This window comes from Acipenser ruthenus, chromosome 52 (genome assembly GCF_902713425.1).
Source record: "Acipenser ruthenus chromosome 52, fAciRut3.2 maternal haplotype, whole genome shotgun sequence".
Lineage (NCBI taxonomy): Eukaryota > Metazoa > Chordata > Actinopteri > Acipenseriformes > Acipenseridae > Acipenser > Acipenser ruthenus.
In genome coordinates, this window is record NC_081240.1 from 5,898,427 (window position 1) to 5,924,773 (window position 26,347).

The following is a 26,347-nucleotide window of genomic DNA, read 5'->3' on the forward strand; positions in this document are numbered from 1 at the left end:
AACGCAGTAGGGATTCAAGGAAATGCATGCACATGGATTAGGGAGTGGTTAACAGGTAGAAAACAGAAAGTACTGATTAGAGGAGAAACCTCAAAATGGAGTGAGGTAACCAGTGGTGTACCACAGGGATCAGTATTAGGTCCTCTGCTATTTCTAATCTACATTAATGATTTAGACTCTGATATATTAAGCAAACTCGTTAAATTTGCAGACGACACAAAAATAGGAGGAGTGGCAGACACTGTTGAAGCAGCAAAGGTCATTCAAAATGATCTAGACCGCATTCAAAATTGGGCAGACACATGGCAAATGAAATTTAATAGAGAAAAGTGTAAAGTATTGCATGCGGGCAATAAAAATGTGCATTATAAATATCATATGGGAGATACTGAAATTGAAGAAGGGAACTATGAAAAAGACCTAGGAGTTTATGTTGACTCAGAAATGTCTTCATCTAGACAATGTGGGGAAGCTATAAAAAAGGCTAACAAGATGCTTGGATATATTGTGAGAAGTGTTGAATTTAAATCAAGGGAAGTAATGTTAAAACTCTACAATGCATTAGTAAGACCTCACCTAGAATATTGTGTTCAGTTCTGGTCACCTCGTTACAAAAAGGATATTGCTGCTCTAGAAAGAGTGCAAAGAAGAGCAACCAGAATTATCCCGGGTTTAAAAGGCATGTCGTATGCAGACAGGCTAAAAGAATTGAATCTATTCAGTCTTGAACAAAGAAGACTACGCGGCGATCTGATTCAAACATTCAAAATCCTAAAAGGTATAGACAATGTCAACCCGGGGGACTTCTTTGACTTGAAAAAAGAAAAAAGGACCAGGGGTCATAAATGGAGATTAGATAAAGGGGCATTCAGAACAGAAAATAGGAGGCACTTTTTTACACAGAGAATTGTGAGGGTCTGGAACCAACTCCCCAGTAATGTTGTTGAAGCTGACACCCTGGGATCCTTCAAGAAGCTGCTTGATGAGATTCTGGGATAAATAAGCTACTAACAACCAAACGAGCAAGATGGGCTGAATGGCCTCCTCTCGTTTGTAAACTTTCTTATGTTCTTATGTTCTTAATTGCAAGGTGTAGAAACCAATAGCCATCTGTAAAAATCAATAGCAAGGTGTAGAAACCAATAGCCATCTGTAAAAATCAATAGCAAGGTGCAGAAACCAATAGCCATCTGTAAAAATCAATAGCAAGGTGTAGAAACCAATAGCCATCTGTAAAAATCAATAGCAAGGTGCAGAAACCAATAGCCATCTGTAAAAATCAATAGCAAGGTGCAGAAACCAATAGCCATCTGTAAAAATCAATAGCAAGGTGCAGAAACCAATAGCCATCTGTAAAAATCAATAGCAAGGTGTAGAAACGAATATCAAGCTGGAAAAAATGAATAGCAAACTGGAGTAGCGAATAGCAAGCTGGAATAGCGAACTGCAGGCTGGAATAGCGAGCTGGATTAACGTGAGCTGGAATAGCGAACTGCGAACCGCTTGCTAACTTCACTAACGTCAACTCACCTGAAACAGAAGTTTAACAGACTGCGGCTGTGACGCTGACAATACAGAGAGAGAGAGAGTGTACAGGACCAGAGTTAATTTCTTACAGACTACCGACATAATTCAATATTTGTAGTTATGAAAATATTTTAGCGTTTTCTATACTCATGGTTATGAATGAGATGTATTTACTTGTTTTAACCGTTTGTAACCTTATGGGACGTTTGTTGTATTGCTAAAATGATATACTGTTATTTGCACCCAGTGTAATGTTACTATATGTATCAAGAAATGATCAATGCAACTGTAGCCTGCTTGAATTTTGGATACATACATTATATGACATCTGACCGCTAGTAGATTTTATTTGAATTATTTGTAAATAATGAAATCTTGGTATAGAAAACAGCTTAGATATTACAATAGTTTCCTTAGGTGATTGCTGATTTGCAATGTGTCCTTGGCTTTTAATACCTGTGTCTAATCCACACGAGGCAAGCCAAGAGTACCAGAGAAAGTACACGATTAGAGGAATTCTCCGAACAATTAACTATAAACAAAATATGTATGGGTTAGAGAGTTCTATCATAATTTTAAAAGCTTAATAAATACATAATGAAGTGTTACATACATGGCATACATGTATAATAACTGTAAACACAAATGGCACTTCAAACATATTTATTTATATCCTACGATCATACATACTAAAATAGACAAAAGGAGATGTCAAAATAAGAAAATAAATTCCAACAATATACAATACATAGATGGCTTACCTCTGCCGCAATAAAAAAAGAATATTTTTAACCAAAAAAAAGATTGAAAAATGCACATCATAAGAGCTGTATATAGTAAGCTGTGGCAAAATATCCCCCCGAATGAGGGGAAATGACTAGTGCGGTTTAAGTTTTTGTGTTTTGTTTTTTTTGTCCATGCCATCTGATTTTTACCCACATGCCAGATAATCGTAAATCAGCATTTTATTGTGAAGTATTGTAAATATATGTACATTCTCCATGACAAAATATACAATTTTAAAAAAGTTTACAAATTATACACAAAATAGATATTCCCATTATTTTTCCATTTGGCTGCTGCTCGCTGGTGGGAGAGTTGTCTCCCTGTATGCTAGTAGTTTCCATAACAATGAATTCTGCTTCCATTAATTTTTCTTGATCTCGTTAACATGCATTGTAATTAACAAGTTCTCCTTATGTAGTCGTTGAGACAATCAGTGATTACGTGAACTGTGACAATTAAGCTTTTTAACGAGAAATGCGTTCATTAACTACCTCATTGACTCAATTTCAAAGCATTAATGGATTGATTTAATTAACAAATTGTGTTAATAAAATGCTACTTAGCTGTTGTTACTATACTGCTAGTTCGATACAATATTATTATTATTATTATTATTATTATTATTTATTTCTTAGCTGACGCCCTTATCCAGGACGACTTACAAATGTTACAAGATATGACATTATTTTTACATTCAATTACCCATTTATACAGTTGGATTTTTACTGGAGCAATCTAGGTAAAGTACCTTGCTCAAGGGTACAGCAGCAGTGTCCCCTACCAGGGATTGAACCCACAATCCTCTGGTCAAGATTCCAGAGCCCTAACCACTACTCCACACTGCTTTAATTATAAAATTAAAATGGGTCAGCAATATGTTTTAAATATATAATTCTGAGGGGGTCCCCGAGTGGCTCATCCTGTTAAAGTGATGCCACTGGGAGCGCAGGATGAGTCACACAGCTTGGATGGTGCCAGTTCACAACCAGTCTGTGCAAAGAGGCCAAACTGGCTCTGATGCTCCCGGGGTGGGGAATGGGAAACTTGGCAGGGATTGCTTCTCCTCATCACTCAACAGCAACCCCTACTGGTCAGGTACAGAGCACATTCAGAGTGGATAAGAGGGCTGGTCTCTGTTCTCCGGGATTGGTAGCCCCGTCCACCTCTGCTCTGGATTGCTTGTCTTAAAAGCTATTCTGGCTTTAGGCTTGTGAGATCAGAGGACGCTCACACGCCCTCAGAACGTCTGTGCTGTGTGGGGACTCGCTGCTGTCAGGAGAAAAAACATAACTGGGCATTCTGAATTGGGGGAAAATAAATAAAAATAATAATTGGTCACTAAATTTATATAAATAAAAATATATATATGTAATTCTGTGATACAGACAACACAACAAAGGTAACATTTAATTTCTTGTAAACTTTGCAAGGTGTTCTATAACATTTTAAGTCATGTAAATAACTCAAAGGGGTGAATTGATTTGTTGTTTATTCCTTACACATGTATTCTTTAATCCTTTAAGACAGTTTTGGATATATAATATAAAGTCACCAGCAATACTGGATTTCTATAATGAGACAAGTAAAAAAAATGCACCTCACTTTTCATGACCCCTGAATGAACAGAGAGATCATGAAATAACAATATAATAAAATGGGTTCTCTTTTCTCAGATCATGGCGAGTTTTATGGACAACAGCATCGATATTGATACCCAGGATGAAGAAGTTTATCAGAACATACTGAAACGATATGAACCAGCTTGTTTGGTTCCAAAGAAACCAGCAACATTGGGGAAATGTCTGAAGGTGGAGCCAACAGCTCTGGGTGTAAGATACACACTGTTTTTAAATATGGTTTGTGTTTTAAGTTAAGTTAGTAAATACATGTGTACTTACACATAATTGCAATGCTATTATGCAGTTACAATGTACCTTTGCATTATATAACCCTAACCCTAAGCCTAACCCTATTCCTATGTCTAACCATATCCCTACCCCTAAACCTAACCCTACCCCTAACTCTAACCACCTAACCCTATCATTTTTCTGATACAATTGTGTACAATTACAGGTTAACTACATAATAGCATTGTAATTATGTGTAAGTACAAATGTATTTACTATATATATACTATGTAAATACACAGTAATTAGAGACACTTAATGTAAAGTGTTACCCATTATTTTCAGGTCATAAAACAACTAGTGCCAACCATCAAAACAAATGAAATGCATAATTAGCTAGTTATTCTGATGCTTTCTTTTTGGTGGAATATATAATGATCTAAGACAGTGGTTTTCAATCTGTGGTCTGTGGACCACTGATGGGCCGCCCTTCAGGTGGTCCGTGGAAAGGTTACATAATTTACAGAAAGGAAGCAGCAGCACAGTTGAGACTTTAAAAATTTGAGACCTTAAAAATTAGCTACAGAAGCAGGAAGAAAATGCATACATGGAGAATATCTCCAAGTTAAAAAAAATGTCTACAGTTTTCGTCATATATAATTTTGGAGTGTCTAAAATGTATTCTTGGCGTTTTCACGTGCACTCAACACAGCAGCTTGTAAGTCAGGGATAACACATGACAGGGCAGGTGTTGTGTTGCATTAACATACAGCTGTAGTTTGAGTTCAACCAACAAAGCCTTATGTTAATGTAACACAACGCACAAGCCCTGGAGTGTTGACTTGTTAAATCTTTGTGTCTTGCTTTTTTATTGTATTTTTTTCAAGAGGTTTTGTTTCTTGTAATTCTGGCCATTCTACTGTCATGCCTGCGAAAAGATCAAATGTGATGAAAGGAATGTCACTCATTTTTAAAAACTTCAAAAGACCTCTCGCACTAATGTGTGCATTTTTTTGCGAGTTTAATGTGTTGTGTGTTGATATTGTATTAATTGAACTGCGCTTCGGCAAAAATAATTGCATTGTATTATTTAAGTGCAGGGTAAAAAAACCTCAACAGCCAATCAGCGTGCAGCTTCCACACAGCAAATTGGCCAGCGTTAAATCAACTCTGTAAGAGTCAAATCTACTTTTCCAATGTACATATGGCCCCACACTCCACACTTCCATAGTGTAAAACATTTAACATTATGGGAGTTAAATTTACATCTCTTTCAGTGTATACTCTCAAGGTGACATTCACATATTGCATAAAAAACACAGGAAGGTTTCAGCAGCTACAGGATATGGCAAAATAACTAATAGCGGCACTTACAATAATCACAACATTTATAATAATAACAACAGTATTTCCCTTACCCTATTTCCCACTCCCAGCGTCTTCTGCTGCTGATTAACATATTTTGGAGGACGACTCCGGGCACACCACACAATCCGCCAACAGGTGGCAATGGTGAGTCAGTCCAGTCATGTTTGTTACAATATATTAGCCTACCTGGAACTTCTCCAGCACGGACAGACACGGCGCCATTACAGAAACCGCTGACTAAAATCCCAGATGTTGATATTATTACTCTGGATTAGTGTACTTTATTTAACACTGTGAAATATACCTTGGGTTAGATATGAAACAACATCGTGTGGTGTCAAATGTGAAAATATAACACCTAAAATCAACACTAACGGTTAACACTGGGATTTCAACAGTGGCCAATTTCCTGTGCAAACATTCCATTTCATAAATCGATTATATCTGGAGATTGTTCACTCCGACTGTGGTGCTACCTCATGGATGGATGTAACTTCACAGATTATTAATTCACATAAATCCATTTCTGCAGTAATTATCAATTTAAAAATAAAACAATCGGGGCAAGGCAACACAAGCAACCACAGACAGCCAGCATCAGTTAAGACGAACAACATACAACTCTCAACAGATAGCACAAGAGACATCCATCTGCATTGCATAAGGATGAATATTTACAGAACGCATGTGTGTGCTATCTTCCAACATAGTCCTAAAACACTGGAGAATACAGCACAACTTATACAGCCCAACTGTGATGGTGAGGCCATCCCTCCCATTAAACTGTATTCTGTTGCTCATCCAGTATGACACTGAAAAACTCTTGGTTGATCACTGTTGTTGGTGCTGCCCTCTCAAACTGACATGACACAGTACATTCCACTTGCCCATGTAAACACAGTTTCATAGGTGTACCTGATACACTTCCATTTTTGCAGGTGACAATATCATTGTGTCATACAGGCAACAACTCAGGTAAGACAGCTATTAAATGTATTTATCTTAATGCTAAAAGTCTCAGAAACAAAATGTTAGAACTTGAAGCTACTGCACTAACAAGTAACTACGATATGATAGATATCACATAGATAGATGTGATAGTGTTACAGAAACTTGGTTGTCTGAGAGTGATGGAGACGAATATAATATTAGTGGGTACACACTATATAGGAAAGACAGGCAGGACAGAAGAGGCGGAGGGTTAGCGCTATACATAAGAAATAGTCTTGAAGCCCAGGGGTTAAATCTGGACAAAGAAAACAATGCCGAATCAATGCGAGTCAGAATAATGGACAAAAATTCAAAGGGCATAATAATAGGAGCATGCTATAGACCGCCAAATTCAGACGCTGAGCAAAATAATCTGTTATACAATGACATTAGAAATGCGTGTAGAAAAAGAGAAGCCATACTAATGGTGGATTTCAACTTCCCCCATATAAAATAGGAAAACCTGATGGGGGGCACGACGGACGAAATTGAAATGGTGGAAATGACAAATGACTGCTTCCTAATGCAATTTGTCAAGGCACGGACTAGAGGGGAGGCATGCTTTGATTTAGTCTTTTCAAATAACGAAGACAGAATAACTAAAACAGAGGTTGGAGAGCCATTGGCAAACTCAGACCACAACATAGTCTCATTTGAAGTGATTTTTAAAACCCAAAAAGTAATGATTAAAGCTAAGGTTTACAATTTTAGAAAAGCAAACTATGAAGGTATGAAACAGAGACTAACAGAAGTAGATTGGAGTAAACTAGAGAAAACATCCACAGAAAAAGGATGGCTGTTTTTTAAAAATGTAGTACTAGAGGCGAAAAACAATTACATCCCAAAGGTAGACAAATCTAAATCTAAACCAAAATGGCCAAAATGGTTTAATAGATCAATTAAAAAAAAACATTCAGCAAAAAAAGGCACTTTACAGAGCGTTTAAAAAGGACCAAAAACAAAGTACACAGAAAGAGTACTTGGAACTGCAAACACAAGTCAAAAAGGAAGTTAGAAAGACCAAGAGTGAGATAGAAATCAATATTGCTAAGGGGGCTAAAACCAATTCCAAAATGTTTTTCCAATATTATAACAGCAAGAGAACATTCAAAGAGGAGGTTAAATGTCTAAGAGACACAAATGACAAAATCATAGATGAAGAAAAAAATAGGAAATATATTAAATGATTACTTTTCACAGGGTTTTACAAATGAGGACATAGACAACATGCCCCACATGTCGACCTGTTCCTATCCAGTTTTAAATAACTTTAGCATAACAGAGACAGAAGTGTTAAAGGGACTAGGAGCTCTTAAACAAATCCCCTGGGCCGGATGAGATCCTCCCAGTAGTACTCAAAAAAATGAAAGAAGTTATTTACAAACCGCTAACCAAGATCATGCAACAGTCTCTTGACACAGGGGTTGTACCGACAGACTGGAAAATTGCAAACGTAATACCGATCCACAAAAAGGGAGACAAAACCGAACCAGGTAACTACAGACCAATAAGCCTGACTTCTGTTATATGTAAACTTATAGAAACTATAATAAGATCTAAAATGGAAAATTACCTATATGGTAACAATATCCTGGGAGACAGTCAGCATGGTTTTAGGAAAGGGAGATCATGTCTAACTAACCTGCTTGATTTTTTTGAGGATGCAACATTGACAATGGATAATTGCAAAGCATACGACATGGTTTATTTATATTTCCAGAAAGCTTTTGACAAAGTCCCGCATAAAAGATTAATTCTCAAACTGAACACAGTAGGGATTCAAGGAAATGCATGCACATGGATTAGGGAGTGGTTAACATGTAGAAAACAGAAAGTATTGATTCTAAGGAGAAACCTCAAAATGAAGCGAGGTAACCATGGTGTACCACAGGGATCAGTATTAGGTCCTCTGCTATTCCTATTCTACATTAATGATTCAGATTCTGGTATAGTAAGCAAACTTGTTAAATTTGCAGATGACACAAAAATAGGAGGAGTGACAAACACTGTTGCAGCAGCAAAGGTCATTCAAAATGATCTAGATAGCATTCAGAACTGGGCAGACACATGGCAAATTACATTTAATAGAGAAAAGTGTAAAGTACTGCACACAGACAATAAAAATGTGCATTATAAATATCATATGGGAGATACTGAAATTGAAGAAGGAATCTATGAAAAAGACCTAGGAGTTTATGTTGACCCAGAAATGTCTTCATCTAGACAATGTGGGGAAGCTATAAAAAAGTCCAACAAGATGCTCGGATGTATTGTGAGAAGTGTTGAATTTAAATCAAGGGAAGTAATGTTAAAACTTTACAATGCATTAGTAAGACCTCACCTAGAATATTGTGTTCAGTTCTGATCACCTCGCTACAAAAAGGATATTGCTGCTCTAGAAATAGTGCAAAGAAGAGCAACCAGAATTATCCCAGATTTAAAAGGCATGTCGTATGCAGAGAATTGTGAGGGTCTGGAACCAACTCCCCAGTAATGTTGTTGAAACTGACACCCTGGGATCCTTCAAGAAGCTGCTTGATGAGATTTTGGGATCAATAAGCTACTAACAACCAAACGAGCAAGATGGGCTGAATGGCCTCCTCTCATTTGTAAACTTTCTTATGTTCTTATCTTCTTATGTTCTTATTCTTCGCCCTATTGGTAGTCCTTCTGTCATGCACCTGTGTCTCAAGATTTACCATACATATACACTTCCCCTCATGTTGCCCTGCATGCAGTTCCCCACCCCCCACCCAACCAACTGACGCACATCAGAAATGTGGCTGCCACACTAGACATTGGTCATGGCAGTGGAATTCATAGAGGTACAGTGTGATGTTGGTGCCACTATTATGCATCTGTCTCCTACTAGACCTGCATTAGCAGTGCCCAGATATACACGACTCCCCAACACACTGGCATGGCAGCAGACCTCATAAACCTAGTGGACTATGATGATGGAAGTCTCCTGTGTTATCTGCAGAGTTGTATGCTGTTCATCTTCACTGGTTTCTTGTGTTGCTTCACCCTTTCCACTGTTTGTAAAGGGGTGGGAGGGAATGCAGATTTATAGTTAAAAACCCTAACATTGCATTTCTCTACTTTTGTTGTTTTAATATCAACCCTAACTGATGCATTATTTGTTTATTTAGCAAACACCTTTATCCAAGGCAACTTACAGAGGGTGTGTGAACTATGCATCAGCTGCAGAGTCACTTACAATTACGTCTCACCCGAAAGACGGAGCACAAGGAGGTTAAGTGACTTGCTCAGGGTCACACAATGAGTCAGTTGCTGAGGTGGGATTTGAACTGGGGACCTCCTGGTTACAAGCTGGTTACAAGCCCTTAAACACTGGACCACACAGCCTCCATTTAATGAAGTTTTTTGCAAAGAATTCCCTTCCTTTTTGAGAATAATATATTTATAGCTAGAAATCCTGTACATTCTATCTGAAATAAAAACACATTGGAAACGTGATAAAACACCTAGTTATCAAAAGTGCCCAGCCATTCAAAAACACAAGCCAAGTTAGTAGAAACAATTGGGGCAACCTTGACCCCCACCGCTTTTACAGTTGTACATATTTGCTTGATGCTGGGCAAGGTTGCCCCAATTATTTCTTGAAACTTGGCTTGTGTTTTTGATATCTCCACTTTAAATGGCTGGGCACTTTTGATAACTTGTCATTTTTTCACATTTCCAATGTGTTTTTGTTTCAAATATCAATTCTGTTTTCACTATATATATATATATATATATATATATATATATATATATATATATATATATATATATATATATGTGTGTGTGTGTGTATATGTATATGAGACAAGGGAGGGGGCGAGATGCCTCACCAGCCCCAACCTAGCAAAAAATGGCTAATGTAGTCACTGTAACAAATGTAGTCTGCCGATCTACGCCAACCAGTGGTTTACAGGGCACTAGGACCCTAGATCAAATTTAATAACAATATTAAAACTATATCCCCTTCCGACCACAGGTTCAAATTCTGACTAGCTTAGAGCAGCATTGCCAAACCAAACCAAGCAAGAGCGCAAGAGACAGCTTTCAAAAGTTATTACAACAATGGGTTTATTGCACAAAACAGTAAAACATACAAGATAAAGACTCCACCACTTGGCTTGATGCTAAAGTAACAAAATAAATGAGAAAGGGGCTCCCTCTGTTTGCTGGGAGCCAAAGTAACAAATAAACAAAAATACACCATAAAAAATGTAAGTGTCCAACACAAAGAAACTGGAAAAAAATCATTTTCAGAGGACTGGGGATTAGCTGGTGGGTCATTACCAGAGAAGTTAGCCAGAAGCAAGACACAGATTCGGAGGCGATTTTGATGGATAACTCTAACTGGCCCATCTTCAGGCCGTACTCTATATGTTGGAATGGTGGGGTTTATCTGGCCCACTATCACATAAGGTTGGGATTCCCATTTATCTACAAGCTTACCCCGCCCCCTCCGGCATCCTGTCTGGACTAGCACCCACTCCCCTGCAAACAGTGGCATATCTCTAATGGATTGGTCATACCGCTTTTTGCTTCTTTCAGAAGACCTCCCCATCTGTTCTCCTGCTTTCTCAAAAACATAGGTAAGCCGCTCATGGTGTTTCTGCACCCACTCATCTCTGGTGACCTCCTCACGCCCAGTCAGGGAGCCTGTAATCAAATCAACCGGCAATCGAGCATGCCGCCCGAACATTAAATAAAATGGTACATAGCCGGTAGATGCGTGTATTGCATTATTATATGCCTGTATTAGCTCGGATAAGAACTCAGCCCACCTAGCCTGCTTCTCTACCTCAAGGGTGCCTAACTGGTCAAGCAGAGTCTGATTAAATCGTTCACACATCCCATTTCCCTGAGGATGGTAAGCTGTAGTCTGGCTCTTGCTACAGCCATAGTACTTGCACAATTCCTGGATTAATGTAGACTCGAAATTAGGGCCTTGATCTGAGTGGAAGCGTTCTGGGCATCCAAATGGCTGAATCACACAATTCCAAACAGCCTGTGCAGTTGTCCGTGCAGTCTGATCTCTGGTAGGAATTGCCCAAACAAACCTAGAAAACAAATCTGTAACTACCAGTATATATTGATAACAATCTGTGGGTCGGCTTAAATTCAGAAAGTCCATGCCCAATATCTCTAATGGTGCACTAGTTACAATGGGAACAAGTGGAGTTACTTACTGGTTTAGTTTTCCTCATCACTCAGCGCTCACAGGCAGCTAACCATGGCAGAGCTTTGGTCGCCATCCCTGGTCAATAAAAGCTCCTGTGCAGGATGGAAAGAGTCTTGTCCACACCTAGATGTCCACAGTGGGTGTGGTACTCCTCCCACAACTGTCACCACTGAGTATGGGGGACAAGAGTTTGCTGGTACAACTCAACCGTCTTGGGATCTTGTTTACATTGCACCAGGACTCCATCCTGTAGCTTCAATCGGGTCCAATGTCTAAGCCACTTCACCACCTCTGCTCCCTCTTGCTTGCGATCTTCTGCTGTAGGCAACTGTCCCCCTTCACATACCTCCGAACTCTAGAGAGCACTTCCTCTCGCTCCTGTAGGGCCTTCCACTTCTTAGGATCCCAACCCCACTGGCATTCTTCAGTATCTCTGTTCAAGGTCACCGTTGCCACCGTCTGAGGGCCGGTCATGTTGTGGGTCGCATCAGGAACCACATCGAGCCTTGCTTGGTCTGGCTCATCTTGTTCACCTGAGGGCAACCTCGACAACACATCGGCATTAACATTTACCCATCCTGGACGACACTTAATAGTGTAGTTAAAGTTTTCTAGTTGTGATACCCAGCGCTGTTCCACAGCCCCAAGTCTAGCTGTTTGTAAATATACAAGGGGGTTATTAACAGTAAATATAACCAACTCACTTTAACCACCCACTTTAAAGCCAACAGCTCCAACTTAAGAGCTGTAATTAGCATCGTTTTTCTCTACAGGATGTAAACTGCGGCTGGCATACGCAATTACACACAATTACACCTCCTTGAACTTGCGACAGCACTGCACCCAATCCTCCATGCCCCAGAAACTTTACCTCTTTTTGGAACAGCTTACACATCTCTGGTCTCAATTTGAGGCCTTAATGCTGCAACTTCTTGAACACCTCTTCCAGATTTTGCAAGTGGGTCTCGAAATCCCTGGAGAACACAATGATATCATCAACGTAGACAAGCAAAGATTCCGAAACTAGACCCCCCAGGCAGTGCTGCATCAACCTTTGAAAGGTCGCCGGGGCATTACATAGCCCAAATGGCATATGTTCAAACTCGTTTAACCCCATAGGCGTACTAAAAGCAGTTTTTTCTTTGTCTTGGGGGTCCACCTCCACCTGCCAATACCCACTAGCCAAATCTAAAGTAGAGTACCACTGGGCACAGGTGAGGCTGGTTAAAGCTTCCTTTATCCTAGGGAGAGGATAGGCATTCTTATGTGTGATGGCGTTTAACTTGCGATAATCCACACAAAATCTCAAAGCTCCACTTTTTTTCTGAACCAGCACCACAAGGGCAGCCCATGAACTACTACTTTCCTTAATTACTCCGGTATCAAGCATTCTCCGCAATAGAGACCGCATCTCACGGTGAAGGGTGGGTGGTATAGGGCTATAGCGCTCTCGTATAGGGGGAGCCTCACCTGTGGGTATTTGGTGCTGTACAATCCCAGTTCTCCAATAATCATTCTCATGGGCCGCAAACTCATCTCTCCGCTTTACCAGTAGGGTTTGAACTTCAGCCTGTTCCTGTATAGAGAGCCCTTCCCCCTGTAACAATGCCCCAAGTTCCTCAGCAGATCCCTCGTTGAGCCCCTCCAGGTCCATTGCTGCAGCCCCATTTGTCACCCCGTGTGACATATATATATATATATACACACGCATGTTAAAGTTATGTGTGCAAAAGCATGTATGTTCAATGAAAGTGTCATTCATATCAACTAAAAAATGTTCACATTAAAAATGTGTTTGTTACACATAAATAAAATACATTTATTTTATTTTTTTTTAAGTTTGCAATATAAACCTTGTGTGGGAATCAAACCCAAGACATGTTTCCAATACAGCTTGCAATGCAGAGGCCCTAGCTTTCACGCCACAAAGTTTGTCTTTCCATTTCACAACATTTGCAAGTAGTATAGCAGTAAAGTTACAGTTTTTAACAAGTAATGAGACAAATAGGATTTTGTAAATAATGATTATGTATTATCCCGATTGTATTGAAAGCTTTCATCTGATTTTGCAAACTATCATAATAAGCTTGATTCGTTCATTTAGTATATTGTAACATTTTCATGTTTAGGAAGTAATACTCAGGGAGACGTGTTAGATTCTCAAAATGTTTGTTTTATTTGAAAGTACAGAGAATTCCTGTCAGGGGCCGGAATTCACGGCACCAAAATGATAACCCTTCATCTTAGTCTTGGCACTTGCACTGCATATTTTCTTCGGTTGCTCACTTGCTCAGTCGCACCCACAGTTTCTCATTCAAGTTCAGCGCTGCACTGTCTCCAGTATATTAACTCCCGTTGTTTCCCTGACACTGTCCAGCTCATCAACCAGTCACATCCATGCTCTGCAACCCCCAAAAACAGCAGCACACATTCTCCCTACTCATTCACTCACTCCCCCTTCCCATGCTAAGTAACAGTGTGACCCGTTCCCTTACAATACATGTAACATATAAAAGACAGACGAGACAAACTGAACAAACAACAAGTCCTGCAACAAAGCAATTGTCCAGGTCGTTAATACATTTTTTAATTTGAAAGTAAAAATATTTGAAAGCATGACGACCTTTATGTACAAAAATTTTCACTAATATACAATTCAACAAGAACTTTTGAATATTTATTTTCGTTTCATACAATATTAAATGACAGTGTTTATATCTGAAAAATAAATAAATAAATATCAAGATAGATAAAGAAAGAAATGTACTGATGTACTGATTTATGTATTCATTTATTTCAATATGTATTGATGTATTTATTTATTTTACCAAATATATAGGCTATATCCTTCAGCATGTAGCTAATTGTCAGAAATTAACTTTCCTTTTTGTTGAGTGGGGACCACAAATAGAGTTACTCTCATCAACCAGTATCAAGAGGAACTGTACTTCCTTGCACCAATAGGGACAACAATGAGCTTTACACTGACAGGAAACCAAACATTTTTCAGAGATCAAGTCAGTATCTCAGAATGATGATGATGATGATGATGATGATGATGATGATGAAGAGAGACTTGAAATCTCCAAAATGTAAAAAATAAGCCGAGAATTCTCAGCTAGCTGACTTCATCCTTCAAAATACTGCTTGTTTTCTCAATTAATCATGTAGCACTGACAGTAACACAACATGCTTGCAAACTGAAGGTTATAGTTTCAAATCCCACAAATACAAGACCTTTTTATATTTGTATAAAGAAAGATGTTACACGTTTGCGTGAGGAAACAGATCCTGTGCGTCATTTGCTTGGCTATTTTACTACCTATGTGAGCTGTGATTGGCTTAATGGGAATGTCACTCATACAATGCAGACTGCACATGTTGTATTAAAGAGGTGGGTTGTTTTAAAAAATAATTCCAAAATGATACAGTACATCAATGCAATTTTAGAAACTAATGGGCATTAAGGAGAAAGGAAAAGGGCTTTTTTCTTTCTTTTTTTTTTTACATCAGACAACGAATGCATGTTAAAATGAAAACGTGAGGAGTGCAGTTTCACATTACTTTACCTCTGCCTGTCCCCTGCTGAGTGCTGTGTCTGTTGATCGCTCATTTTCGGTCAATGTAAGCCACCTCCACCTTTCGCTACTAACCAAAAGATACACCTGGACTGCTGGGGCTTTTTATATGAAGGTAGTCATGGACATTATCATGCACTATACATGTAGCGTGCACGGTATGGAATGTAAATTAGCCAATTTCTGTGCACGTAAATTAATGCGTTCTCTGATAATAAATCGGGCAGTAAATTTAGATTTATCACGCATGTTAGGCTCACTACTTTACATGCGCGCTAACTCCAAATTTAGAGCCCTTTCATAAATGAGGCCCTTAATATAAAGTCTCTAGCCAGGGGACTGAGCAAAGTGGGTTTCTATAATGAGACGAGTAAAAGAAAAAAATGCACCTCACTTTTCATGATACCTGAATTAACAGAGAGCTCATGAAATAACAATAGAATAAAATGGGTTCTCTTTTCTCAGATCATAGCGAGTTCCATGGACAGCAGCATCGTTATTGCCACCCAGGATGAAGAAGATTCTGAGAACATACTGAAACGATATGAACCAGCTTGTTTGATTCCAAAGAAACCAGCACCATTGGGGACATTTCTAAATAGGGAGTCAGCAGCCTTGGGTGTAAGATGCACACTGTTTTTAAATTATGTTAAAATGGTCTAGAGGGTCCTCATTGGCTCCCATTCAGACTTGGTGTATAGGGTTAGGAGCTGACTCCTTGAAATCCTGGTCATGCTGAGTCTCTGATCATGGTTCAATATAAGAACATACTGTAAAAATAAAGAACATTTATGAACAAGAGGAGGTCATTCTGCGCATCTAAGCTTATCTAGTTCTTGGTCGGGTCTTAAAGGATCAAAGTGATTCTGCCTCTCTGTGTGTTAGGGTTAGTAGGGTTAGGGTTAAGATTAGAGTTAGTGTTATATTATGCAAAAATATTTACACATTAAGTAAATTGTAACTATGCATAATAACATTGTCATTACAAGTACACGTGTATTTACTAAGTAACTACTATGTAACTCTTTAAGACTTTAATGTCATTACATCTGGTTTGACATCTGTGGTACTGTGGTAAATTCACAAAAAACCTTTCGGACTGTAATGGCAAAAGGAATATATGTTCTTCTGCATATCTACTCAATAAATGCAGTGCTAGGATTCAGTATTAACTATATGGGTTTAGAGGGAGTGTTCAGCATGGTTCTGATCTATGTAACTTGGGTTTAGAGGGAGTGTTCAGCACGTTCTGATCTATGTAACTCTTGACTGGATTTAGAGGGAGTGTTCAGCACGTTCTGATCTATGTAACTCTTGGGTTTAGAGGGAGTGTTCAGCACGGTTCTGATCTATGTAACTCTTGACTGGGTTTAGAGGGAGTGTTCAGCACGTTCTGATCTATGTAACTCTTGGGTTTAGAGGGAGTGTTCAGCATGTTCTGATCTATGGAACTCTGATTTCTCTAAAGTTAGATATTTATATAATAAAAGGTATTCTTTTGTAAGGTACGTCAGAGTCACCAGTGTAAGGTTTATGCATTAATGTAAACATGGAATTAACTACATTGTTTTGCTATAAGGATGAGACCAGATCATTTTCAAATTTTAACAATGTTTGCCATGTATTTTTTCCAAATACCCACATTACATTCTACATTGAACATTATTGTTTAGATACAATACGTGCCACTAGTATTAACAGAGAGGCAATTGATCAGATTACCTGAACCCTTGGAGAGAGCCCTCAGACCGATTCACGGTGGTCCACGATGATCCTGGAGGTATTGGAAGCTTCTCTGTCTGTGTTGCCTCCATGCCCGGTATTTATACCATATGGGCTTAGGACATACGTGACTACAGTCTGTTTCTGTTATCTTACTAATTATCAGTAGAATTAGGCCCTTTAGCTGTTACTTCATTCAAGTGCAACCAACCACTAATCAATCTCTTTAGAAGGTTACCGTGGTTAATTGTTTACCATCTTTCATTCCATACATTTCCACACATGCCTTATCTCTTCAATCATTTTAAACATGTTCTACTTCAGCAAACTGGTTTAACATTCCCAATACATTTTACTTGCATATGATATTTCCAATACATTTTCACCCTACACTTTAATCAGTTGGTCAATCAGCCTCTGTGTTGAGGGAAGAGCTGGTTGCCCCTTGTGAAGTCACTGAGATCTTTCTGATTTCCCTGTTGCTGAATAGTTGCACACAGCTCTCAAACAGTCATATAGGTTCAGTGGATCACATGATATGCTATTGTGAGTTTTATTGAACGTCTCTAATGTCAGGGACCCTCAGGAGAGCAGGTTACCTTCTGGTTCAGCATTGGTACTCTGTCTCCATCCCTTCATTGCATTGCTTGTTCTTTCTCTTCAAGGCTGCTCAGATCATGATTGGGTTGGTAACCATTGGACTTGGCATCGTTCTGGCGATGTGTCCTCCTTCACTTGTTATCATTATCAAATTACCCTTTTTGACTGGTTTCTTGGTAAATACAATTCTTATTTCTAAATATGTCCATAATATCGCTGTCAAATGCATTTATAATTTGACCATTACAATTTCCATATCTTCTAAATACTTTTTAATGCATTTTCTAAGTCTCTGCAACTTATTTTCAATGATATGCTCTATTATTATTATTATTATTAGTAGTAGTAGTAGTAGTAGTAGTCTTAGTAGTAGTATTTTACAGATTTAACACATGTGTACATGTGTACATATGAAGTATATTTCGAGTTTGAAAATATCATGTTTAGGTTAGAGAATACAATCAGCCAGGACAATTCCTGCTGACTTCTACATTAGTGCTTGTGTGTGAGCTAAATTTTTACTTGTATTTGTATACATAATAAAATATTATAGAACAAATACATGTATTCTTCTTGGCAGTTTTTGGTGTGTGGATCTCTATCTGCTGCAGTAGAAAAGTATCCAAAAATATTATGGGTAAGTGGATTATTAGGTATGAATAGTGGTGGCACAGCAAGAAATTTCACACTTCAACCTCTGAGGGCCTATGTTTCACGTGCCTCATGACTTAAACCTCTGAGGGCCTGTGTTTCAAAAGTGAAATGATTAAAAAGCATTATTACAGTCTCGGCAGCCCAGAGGCATATGAAAATACAATCTGCACACCTGTATACAGATACAAGAAAGATAACTCCACTCCAGTATTATATTAACAATGGCACTACTCAAAAATCAAACCAGTGCACTAATCTAATATACTAATATGTATATCAAGCGTATTCATGTCTCAGTATTGATTTAACTACTTATCCATTAAGTATAATACTTGCTAGTTGACTGACTACTTATCCGTATTAATGGGACGGCAGTCCTTCATAATGTTCTGATCAGTGTGCTGTTAACAAACACATTTAATTGTTTCAAAAAAGGTCTGGGTCAGTTGTAGGACTTTCCTATAAAAATAATGTCACAGTAATATGTTATTTCCTCTTTGCTCAGGTCTGTTTAAAAATGAGCCTAGGAAGTTCTCTTTCTGCTGGGATCGGAATAGTTTTGTATTGTGTGGATATGTTCTTTTGGAATTCATACAGCAATGAGGATCAGCTAAGTGTAAGTGGAAGCTTCAGTCACATTTTATATTAAGTGTCTTTAATTACTATGTATTTACATAGTGGTTACTTAGTAAATACATGTGTACTTACACATAATTGCAGTGTTATTATTCAGAGTTACAATATATTTAATGTGTAAAATGTCTTGGACGATATATGTAAGTACACAATTGTATCAGAAAAGTGTTAGGGTTAGTTTTAGAGTTAAGGCTTGGGTTAGGGTAAGGGTAGAGGTTAGGATTAGGGTTATATCATGCAAAAAGATTTACACATTAAGTACATTGTAACTATGCATAATAACATTGTAATTATGTGTAAGTACCCATGTATTTACTAAGTAACTACTATGTAAATACACAGTAATTAGAGACACTTCATGTACAGTGTTAGCCAGGAGTCTCCCCTAACAATAGATGCACTTAAAGACTGACATAAAGAAACACTTTCCCTGGCATTTCTGGAATCTGCATTCGGGTTTAGGCACACCCCTAGTGAATACCTTCATATGTATTTGTTTTTACCAGTTCATGACTGCTGTGATAAAAGGCCTTCTTATCAATCTGACTGTGCTGGAGATATACACCACTCTACCCTTAATTATCAAGGGGGACAAGTGACAGCAACAATAGAGAATGGTTTGTATACAGTTTCAATTATTGGCTCCCTTTTGTACTGTGTCACCATAGAATAGAGAATTAGGGGCGTGTTAATTGAACATGCCCCTAAACCTACAGTATCCTAATGTAATCCTTATTTAAACATGCCTCCTACCAAGATTACTGTATTGCAGGCGTAGCAAACCTATATAAAGTATCTACCTCAATATGAATTAATGTGTGCATGTATTCATTTTACAGATCACTGCTTCACAGGCTCTTCAACTGGATTTGTTTGGAGATATGCATTGCATTGTCTTAATCTTGGACAGAAAACCAAATAATGATTAAATACAATCTGTGATACGATTTAATGTTTAATGTATCAAGATTGCAGATGCTCTCATTTTTGAAGAAATGTTTGTATATACAGTCGTAGTCAAAAGTTTGCATAGCCAATGGGATGTATAAAAAGCTGAATAACAAACTGGTACCTTGTTCATGTGTCCTTATTCAAAAGCTGAAAAACGAAAAAAGGACCAGTTTGTTTTTCGTTTTTCAAAAGCTGAATAACAAACTAGCACCTTATTCATGTCTTCTCATTCAAAAGCTCTCTGGGGCTGTGCAGGACACTCTCTCATTGGCTGCTGAGGGGTGGAGATCTCTGGCGGCAGCTGCGGGTTCTCTGTCAGCAGTATTCTCCCTCCACAGGTGCTGTGCAGAGACCGCCACCCCTCAGTAGCCAGCAAGACAGTGTCATGTGCCACCCCAGAGAGCGAGCCCACAAACGCCACCAGAGAGCCCGTAGCTACCGCCAGATATCTCTGCTCCCCAGTCACCAGCGAGAGAGTGTCCCACGCTGCCCATGAGAGACTGACCCGCGCCGCCGGAGAAGGAGGGTCCAGTGCCACCAGAGTCCCCTGAATAACAAACTGGCACATTATTCATGTTTCTTCATTCAAAAGCTGAAAAACAAAAACAGAACCAGTTTGTTTTTTGTTTTTCAAAAGTTGAAAAAGGAACAACGAAAAACAAACTGGTTCGTTGTTCACTTTTTGTAATTCAAACAACGAACAACGAACTTGGATCTATCTTCAACCGTCTTCACCGGAAGCCATAATAGTAGTACAGTATTTTAATTATTGTCAGTTTTTTGTTAAGTATTTGGAAAACTACAAAGCGGTATGCAATTCAATTTGTTATCATAACATTATTCAGCAGGTTTCATTCGACTTTATGAAGCAAAATGAGTTCATTCTATAGGGTGATGCAAAACTTTTGGCCATGCTGAAGAATCCTGATTGCCATGCATTGGTAAAAAGATATGTTGAGAAATATTATTACAACTCTTAAGGAATTCATAACCACGCAGTAATAATTAAACAGTGCATGTGTGGGAAAAGGACATCTACCTGTATTTGACATTTAAAAAGGGCTTCAGAAGAATAATGATGTCATAGTTGCTATAGCATATCAGTCAATCTCATATATTGTCTTTGCAAAAAGGGGGAAAAAGCATATTCAATTAAGTAAAATATCTCACATTTTCCCAGATATGAGACACAGAAAATATAAATATTGTTTGATTTGAGTTTACATTGTTTAATTTTTCAGTCACTATTTTTGGTACCACTACATTGTCTCTAATTACTGTGTAGTTACTTAGCAAATACATGTGCACTTACACATAATTACAATGCTATTATGCATAGTTACAATGTACTTAATATGTAAGTTTTTTTTGCATGCTGTAAACATAACCCTAACTCTAAACTTTTCCCTTTTCGGATACAATTGTGTACTTAAATATATCATGCAAAAAAAATGTACACGTTAAGTACATTAATAAAATAATAATAATAATAATAATAATAATAATAATAATAATAATAATAATAATAATAATAGTTAGCACACTGTGGTCCCATTCTACCAGCCTCACCCTATTGTAGCTGCCATATACTTGTGCTACCATTGCCCCTCAGTGTAATACAGAACCATTGCAGTGCTGCTGTTTGTCTGTCTGCCATTGAAGATCATTTAGGGTATAATTAGCACACTGTGGTCCCATTCTACCAGCCTCACCCCATTGTAGCTGCCCTATACTTGTGCTACCATTGCCCCTCAGTGTAATACAGAGCAATTGCAGTGCTGCTGTCTGTCTGCCATTTAGGGTATAGTTAGCACACTGTGGTCTCATTCTACCAGCCTCACCCCAGTTCCCCTTAGTGTAATACAGAACCATTGTAGTGCCACTCTCTGTTTATTGCCATGCACCCCTAACCTTTACTCTTCTCACCTGTGCTGTGCTGTAACATGACCCTTCATCCTGATTGTTCCATGCTTACCCATGTCTTTCCATGCTTCCCTATGTCTCTCCATGCTTCCCTATGTCTCTCCATGCTTCCCTATGCTTCACCATGTATCTCTAAGCTACACCATGCTTTCTCATGGAACTTGTCTCTCTCTGTCTTGCTGTAACTCACCTGATCCGGTTCCCAGAGTGGTGGCTCAATCACTAGCATAACATGACTGCTGTGACCTGGGTTCAAGTGCCCAGGATTTCCCTCTTCAGTCGGCAAGGCTGGTCCAGATCGGGACTCGCGTTCAAGGCAGCGGGCCCTTCCTCACTGCGACCGCAACGGCTGGCATGAGGCCGCCCAAGCCCCAGTAGCAGCCCTGACACTGTCCCTACAGAGTAGGCACTGGGGTACAGAGGTCTGCTGGTACCAGGCATTAGCTGCCACAGCCAGCACCAGAGCAGCAGCAGTCATGGGGTTTATCCTGGAGTAAAGCCAGGAAGAAGGGGCTGCCTGACACTCAGATAAGCACTGCAGCAACTTGATCGCAGCCAGGCTGCTTTATATACAAGATAGAGACTCTACACACACAGTCTATACTGACTACAGTGCCTATAGAATGTCTACACCCCCTTTCAAAATGTTCACCTTTTGTTGCCTTATAGCCTGGAATTAAAATGCATTCAAATATACAGTACTGTGCAAAAGTTTTAGGCAGGTGTGAAAAAATGCTGTAAAGTAAGAATGCTTTCAAAAATAGACATGTTAATAGTTTATATTTATTAATTAACAAAATGCAAAGTGAGTGAACAGAAGAAAAATCTACATCAAATCAATATTTGGTGTGACCACCCTTTGCCTTCAAAACAGCATCAATTCTTCTAGGTACACTTGCACACAGTTTTTGAAGGAACTCAGCAGGTAGGTTGGCCCAAACATCTTGGAGAACTAACCACAGTTCTTCTGTGGATTTAGTCAGCCTCAGTTGCTTCTCTCTCTTCATGTAATCCCAGACAGACTCAATGATGTTGAGATCAGGGCTCTGTGGGGGCCATACCATCACTTCCAGGACTCCTTGTTCTTCTTTATGCTGAAGTTAGTTCTTAATGACTTTCGCTGTATGTTTGGGGTCGTTGTCATGCTGCAGAATAAATTTGGGGCCAATCAGATGCCTCCCTGATGGTATTGCATGATGGATAAGTATCTGCCTGTACTTCTCAGCATTGAGGAGACCATTAATTCTGACCAAATCCCCAACTCCATTTGCAGAAATGCAGCCCCAAACTTGCAAGGAACCTCCACCATGCTTCACTGTTGCCTGCAGACACTCATTTGTGTACTGCTCTCCAGCCCTTCGGCGAACAAACTGCCTTCTGCTACAGCCAAATATTTCAAATTTTGACTCATAAGTCCAGAGCACCTGCTGCCATTTTTCTGCACCCCAGTTCCTGTGTTTTCGTGCATAGTTGAGTCGCTTGGCCTTGTTTCCACGTCGGAGGTATGGCTTTTTGGCCGCAAGTCTTCCATGAAGGCCACTTCTGACCAGACTTCTCCGGACAGTAGATGGGTGTACCAGGGTCCCACTGTTTTCTGCCAATTCTGAGCTGATGGCACTGCTGGACATCTTCCGATTGCGAAGGGAACTAAGCATGATGTGTCTTTCATCTGCTGCAGTAAGTTTCCTTGGCCGACCACTGCGTCTGCGGTCCTCAACGTTGCCCGTTTCTTTGTGCTTCTTCAAAAGAGCTTGGACAGCACATCTGGAAACCCCTGTCTGCCTTGAAATTTCTGCCTGGGAGAGACCTTGCTGATGCAGTATAACTATCTTGTGTCTTGTTGCTGTGCTCAGTCTTGCCATGGTGTATGACTTTTGACAGTAAACTGTCTTCAGCAACCTCACCTTGTTAGCTGAGTTTGGCTGTTCCTCACCCAGTTTTATTCCTCCTACACAGCTGTTTCTGTTTTAGTTAATGATTGTGTTTCAACCTACATATTGAATTGATGATCATTAGCACCTGTTTGGTATAATTGTTTAATCATACACCTGACTATGTGCCTACAAAATCCCTGACTTTGTACAAGTGTACCTAGAAGAATTGATGCTGTTTTGAAGGCAAAGGGTGGTCACACCAAATATGGATTTGATTTAGATTTTTCTTCTGTTCACTCACTTTGCATTTAGTTAATTGATAAATATAATCTATTAACATGTCTATTTTTGAAAGCATTCTTACTTTACAGCATTTTTTCACACCTGCCTAAAACTTTTGCACAGTACTGTATATATATATATATATTTTCATTTAGCTACACATCCTACCCCACAACTTCCGAGTGAAAATAATATTCTAGAAATTTGTAGAAAATTAATTAAAAATAAAAACTGAAATAGCTTGGTTGGATAAGTATCCACCCCCCTTGTAATAGCAATCCTAAATTAGCTCAGGTGTAACCAATCGCCTTCAAAATCACACATCAAGTTAATCGGCCTCCACCTGTGTTAAATTGTAGTGATTCACATGATTTCAGGATAAATTCAACAGTTCCTGTAGGTTCCCTCTGCTGGGTAGTGCATTTTAAAGCAAAGACTCAACCATGAGCACCAAGGCACTTTCAAAAGAACTCTGGGACAAAGTTGTTGAAAGGCACAGATCAGGGGATGGGTCTAAAAAATATCAAAGGCCTTGAACATCCCTTGGAGCACGGTCAAGATGATTATTAAGAAGTGGAAGGTGTATGGCACCACCAAGACCCTGCCTAGATCAGGCCATCCCTCCAAACTGGATGACCGAGCAAGAAGGAGACTGATCAGAGAGGCTACCAAGAGGCCAATGGCAACTTTGGAAGAGCTACAGGCTTTTATGGCCAAGACTTGTCAAAGTATGCATGTGACAACAATATCCCAAGCACTCCACAAATCTGGCCTGTATGGTAGGGTGGCACTCAGGAGATTCTGTAGCCATGTGGCAAAATGTTTTGTGGTCTGACGAAACTAAAATGGAACTTTTTGGCCTAAATGCAAAGCGTTATGTTTGGCGCAAACCCAACACAGCGCATCACCCAAAGAACACCATCCCTACTGTGAAGCATGGGGGTGGCAGCATCATGTTATGAGGATGTTTCTCATCGGCAGGGACTGGGGCACTTGTCAGGATAGAAGGGAAAATGAATGGAGCAAAGTACAGTGAAGTCCTTGAGGAAAACCTGCTGCCCTCTGCAAGAAAGCTGAAACTGGGACAGAAGTTCACCTTTCAGCATGACAACGACCCAAAGCACACAGCAGAATCTACACTGGAGTGGCTAAGGAACAAAAAGGTAAATGTCTTTGAGTGGCCCAGTGTGGCAATGTGGCCCGCCCCTGTGTGCATTTCTGTGTTATATGTTACGTGTGCTGTGTTAATGTTGGTGTATTGTAGTTGGTACACGGGATATAATGTGGGTAATGAGCACAAGTATTTAAATTGTATAATTGTATTTAGGCACAGGATTTAAAGGACTTCACGTGCATTTAAAGTATTTAATACGTGAGCACGAGGTTGCACATAATTAATTCACGTGCTGGGATTCAAGTGAATAATTAATTAGTAATTGAATCCCAGCACAACAGTATATATAGATGCATGTTTCACTCACTCGGGGTTGTGTGTTCGGTGAGTGGAGAACGAGTGTGGAGAAGGAGAAAATAAAAAGTAAAACTAAGGAAAAAGTAAATATAAGTTTGTTTGACTCACCGTGTTTGTTTGTCTGTTCATCCACCGTTTGTTTAAGTGTTAGTCCGTTTTGTTTGACTATTTATTTTGGCCTCAAGAGCCGTGTCCTGTTTTCTGTTTAAAACCTTTTTGTTTGTTTATTAAACGCACTGAGCGCAGCCATTGCAGCTCAGTTTCACTAATCACTTCTGCCTCTGTGAGTGATTCTTTCTGGTCTGACGTCATCACTGCAGCTAGCCTGCCACACCCAGTCAGAGCCCCGACCTAAATCCAATCGAAAATTTGTGGCCTGACTTGAAGATTGCTGTCCATCAGCACTCCCCAAGGAACTTGACAGAGCTTGTCTTCTTTCTTTACCATAATTTTGACAGCTATTTGGCTTACCTAATGACAATTGGGTCTTAAATACCCCTTAACCAATTGTAATGAATGACTGAGCTGCACAGAATGGAGTGCGCTGGGCTCGATAGATGCAGCCTGGAGAAGATGGGAATCGGACAATGTGAATAAAATAAATTGGAAGGAAAAAGATAAATCGCTGTAGTGCTCAGTAGCTTTAATGGAGCCTGTTAAATGAAAGAGTTAATAGCAAACAAAGACATCAGCCTGTCCATTATTTCTCTTATTTGCACTCAACACCTGCAGGGTATTTCACTGAGCACAATGACAGGAGCAGGGCTATAGGACAGATGTGCTGGAAATGTGTTGCTAATATTCTACAATTAGAAAACAATTTGCACGTCCTGGAACCTGAGATCATTACTGTGTGTTACTGGGTTCCCTGCTTCATATCATCATAGCGTGTGTCACAGGCTGAGTTTTTATTTTATTGTATATACAGTTAATACAAC

The 26,347-nt window shown here is 39.2% G+C and overlaps 1 protein-coding gene across 2 annotated transcripts; it reads left to right on the forward strand.

Annotated features, from left to right (window-relative positions):
- Positions 1–1,753: 1,753 nt before the first annotated feature.
- LOC117965765 (uncharacterized) lies at positions 1,754–19,926 on the forward strand. Of its 2 annotated transcripts, XM_059016140.1 has the most exons (6): positions 1,754–4,142; positions 15,762–15,917; positions 17,684–17,794; positions 18,778–18,888; positions 19,415–19,525; positions 19,748–19,926. In XM_059016140.1, exons 1-5 carry the CDS (start codon positions 3,990–3,992, stop codon positions 19,505–19,507), a joined length of 624 nt encoding a protein of 207 aa, XP_058872123.1. In that variant the 5' UTR covers positions 1,754–3,989; the 3' UTR covers positions 19,508–19,525; positions 19,748–19,926. The 2 variants fall into 2 exon arrangements, 1 of the variants encoding a protein (XP_058872123.1); XR_004661479.2 differs by lacking the exons at positions 18,778–18,888; positions 19,415–19,525; positions 19,748–19,926 and adding an exon at positions 5,597–5,672 and having other exon boundaries at positions 15,762–18,745.
- The last annotated feature ends 6,421 nt before the right edge of the window (positions 19,927–26,347 follow it).

What these genes read in the sequence shown, in the direction of transcription:
- LOC117965765 (XM_059016140.1), top strand. Translation starts at nt 3,990, where the DNA reads ATGGCGAGTTTTATGGACAACAGCATCGATATTGATACCCAGGATGAA. An exon ending in GGGAGTCAGCAGCCTTGGGT is followed by an intron (nt 15,918 to 17,683) that starts GTAAGATGCACA and finishes TTTCTCTTCAAG; the next exon opens with GCTGCTCAGATCATGATTGG. An exon ending in CCTTTTTGACTGGTTTCTTG is followed by an intron (nt 17,795 to 18,777) that starts GTAAATACAATT and finishes CTCTTTGCTCAG; the next exon opens with GTCTGTTTAAAAATGAGCCT.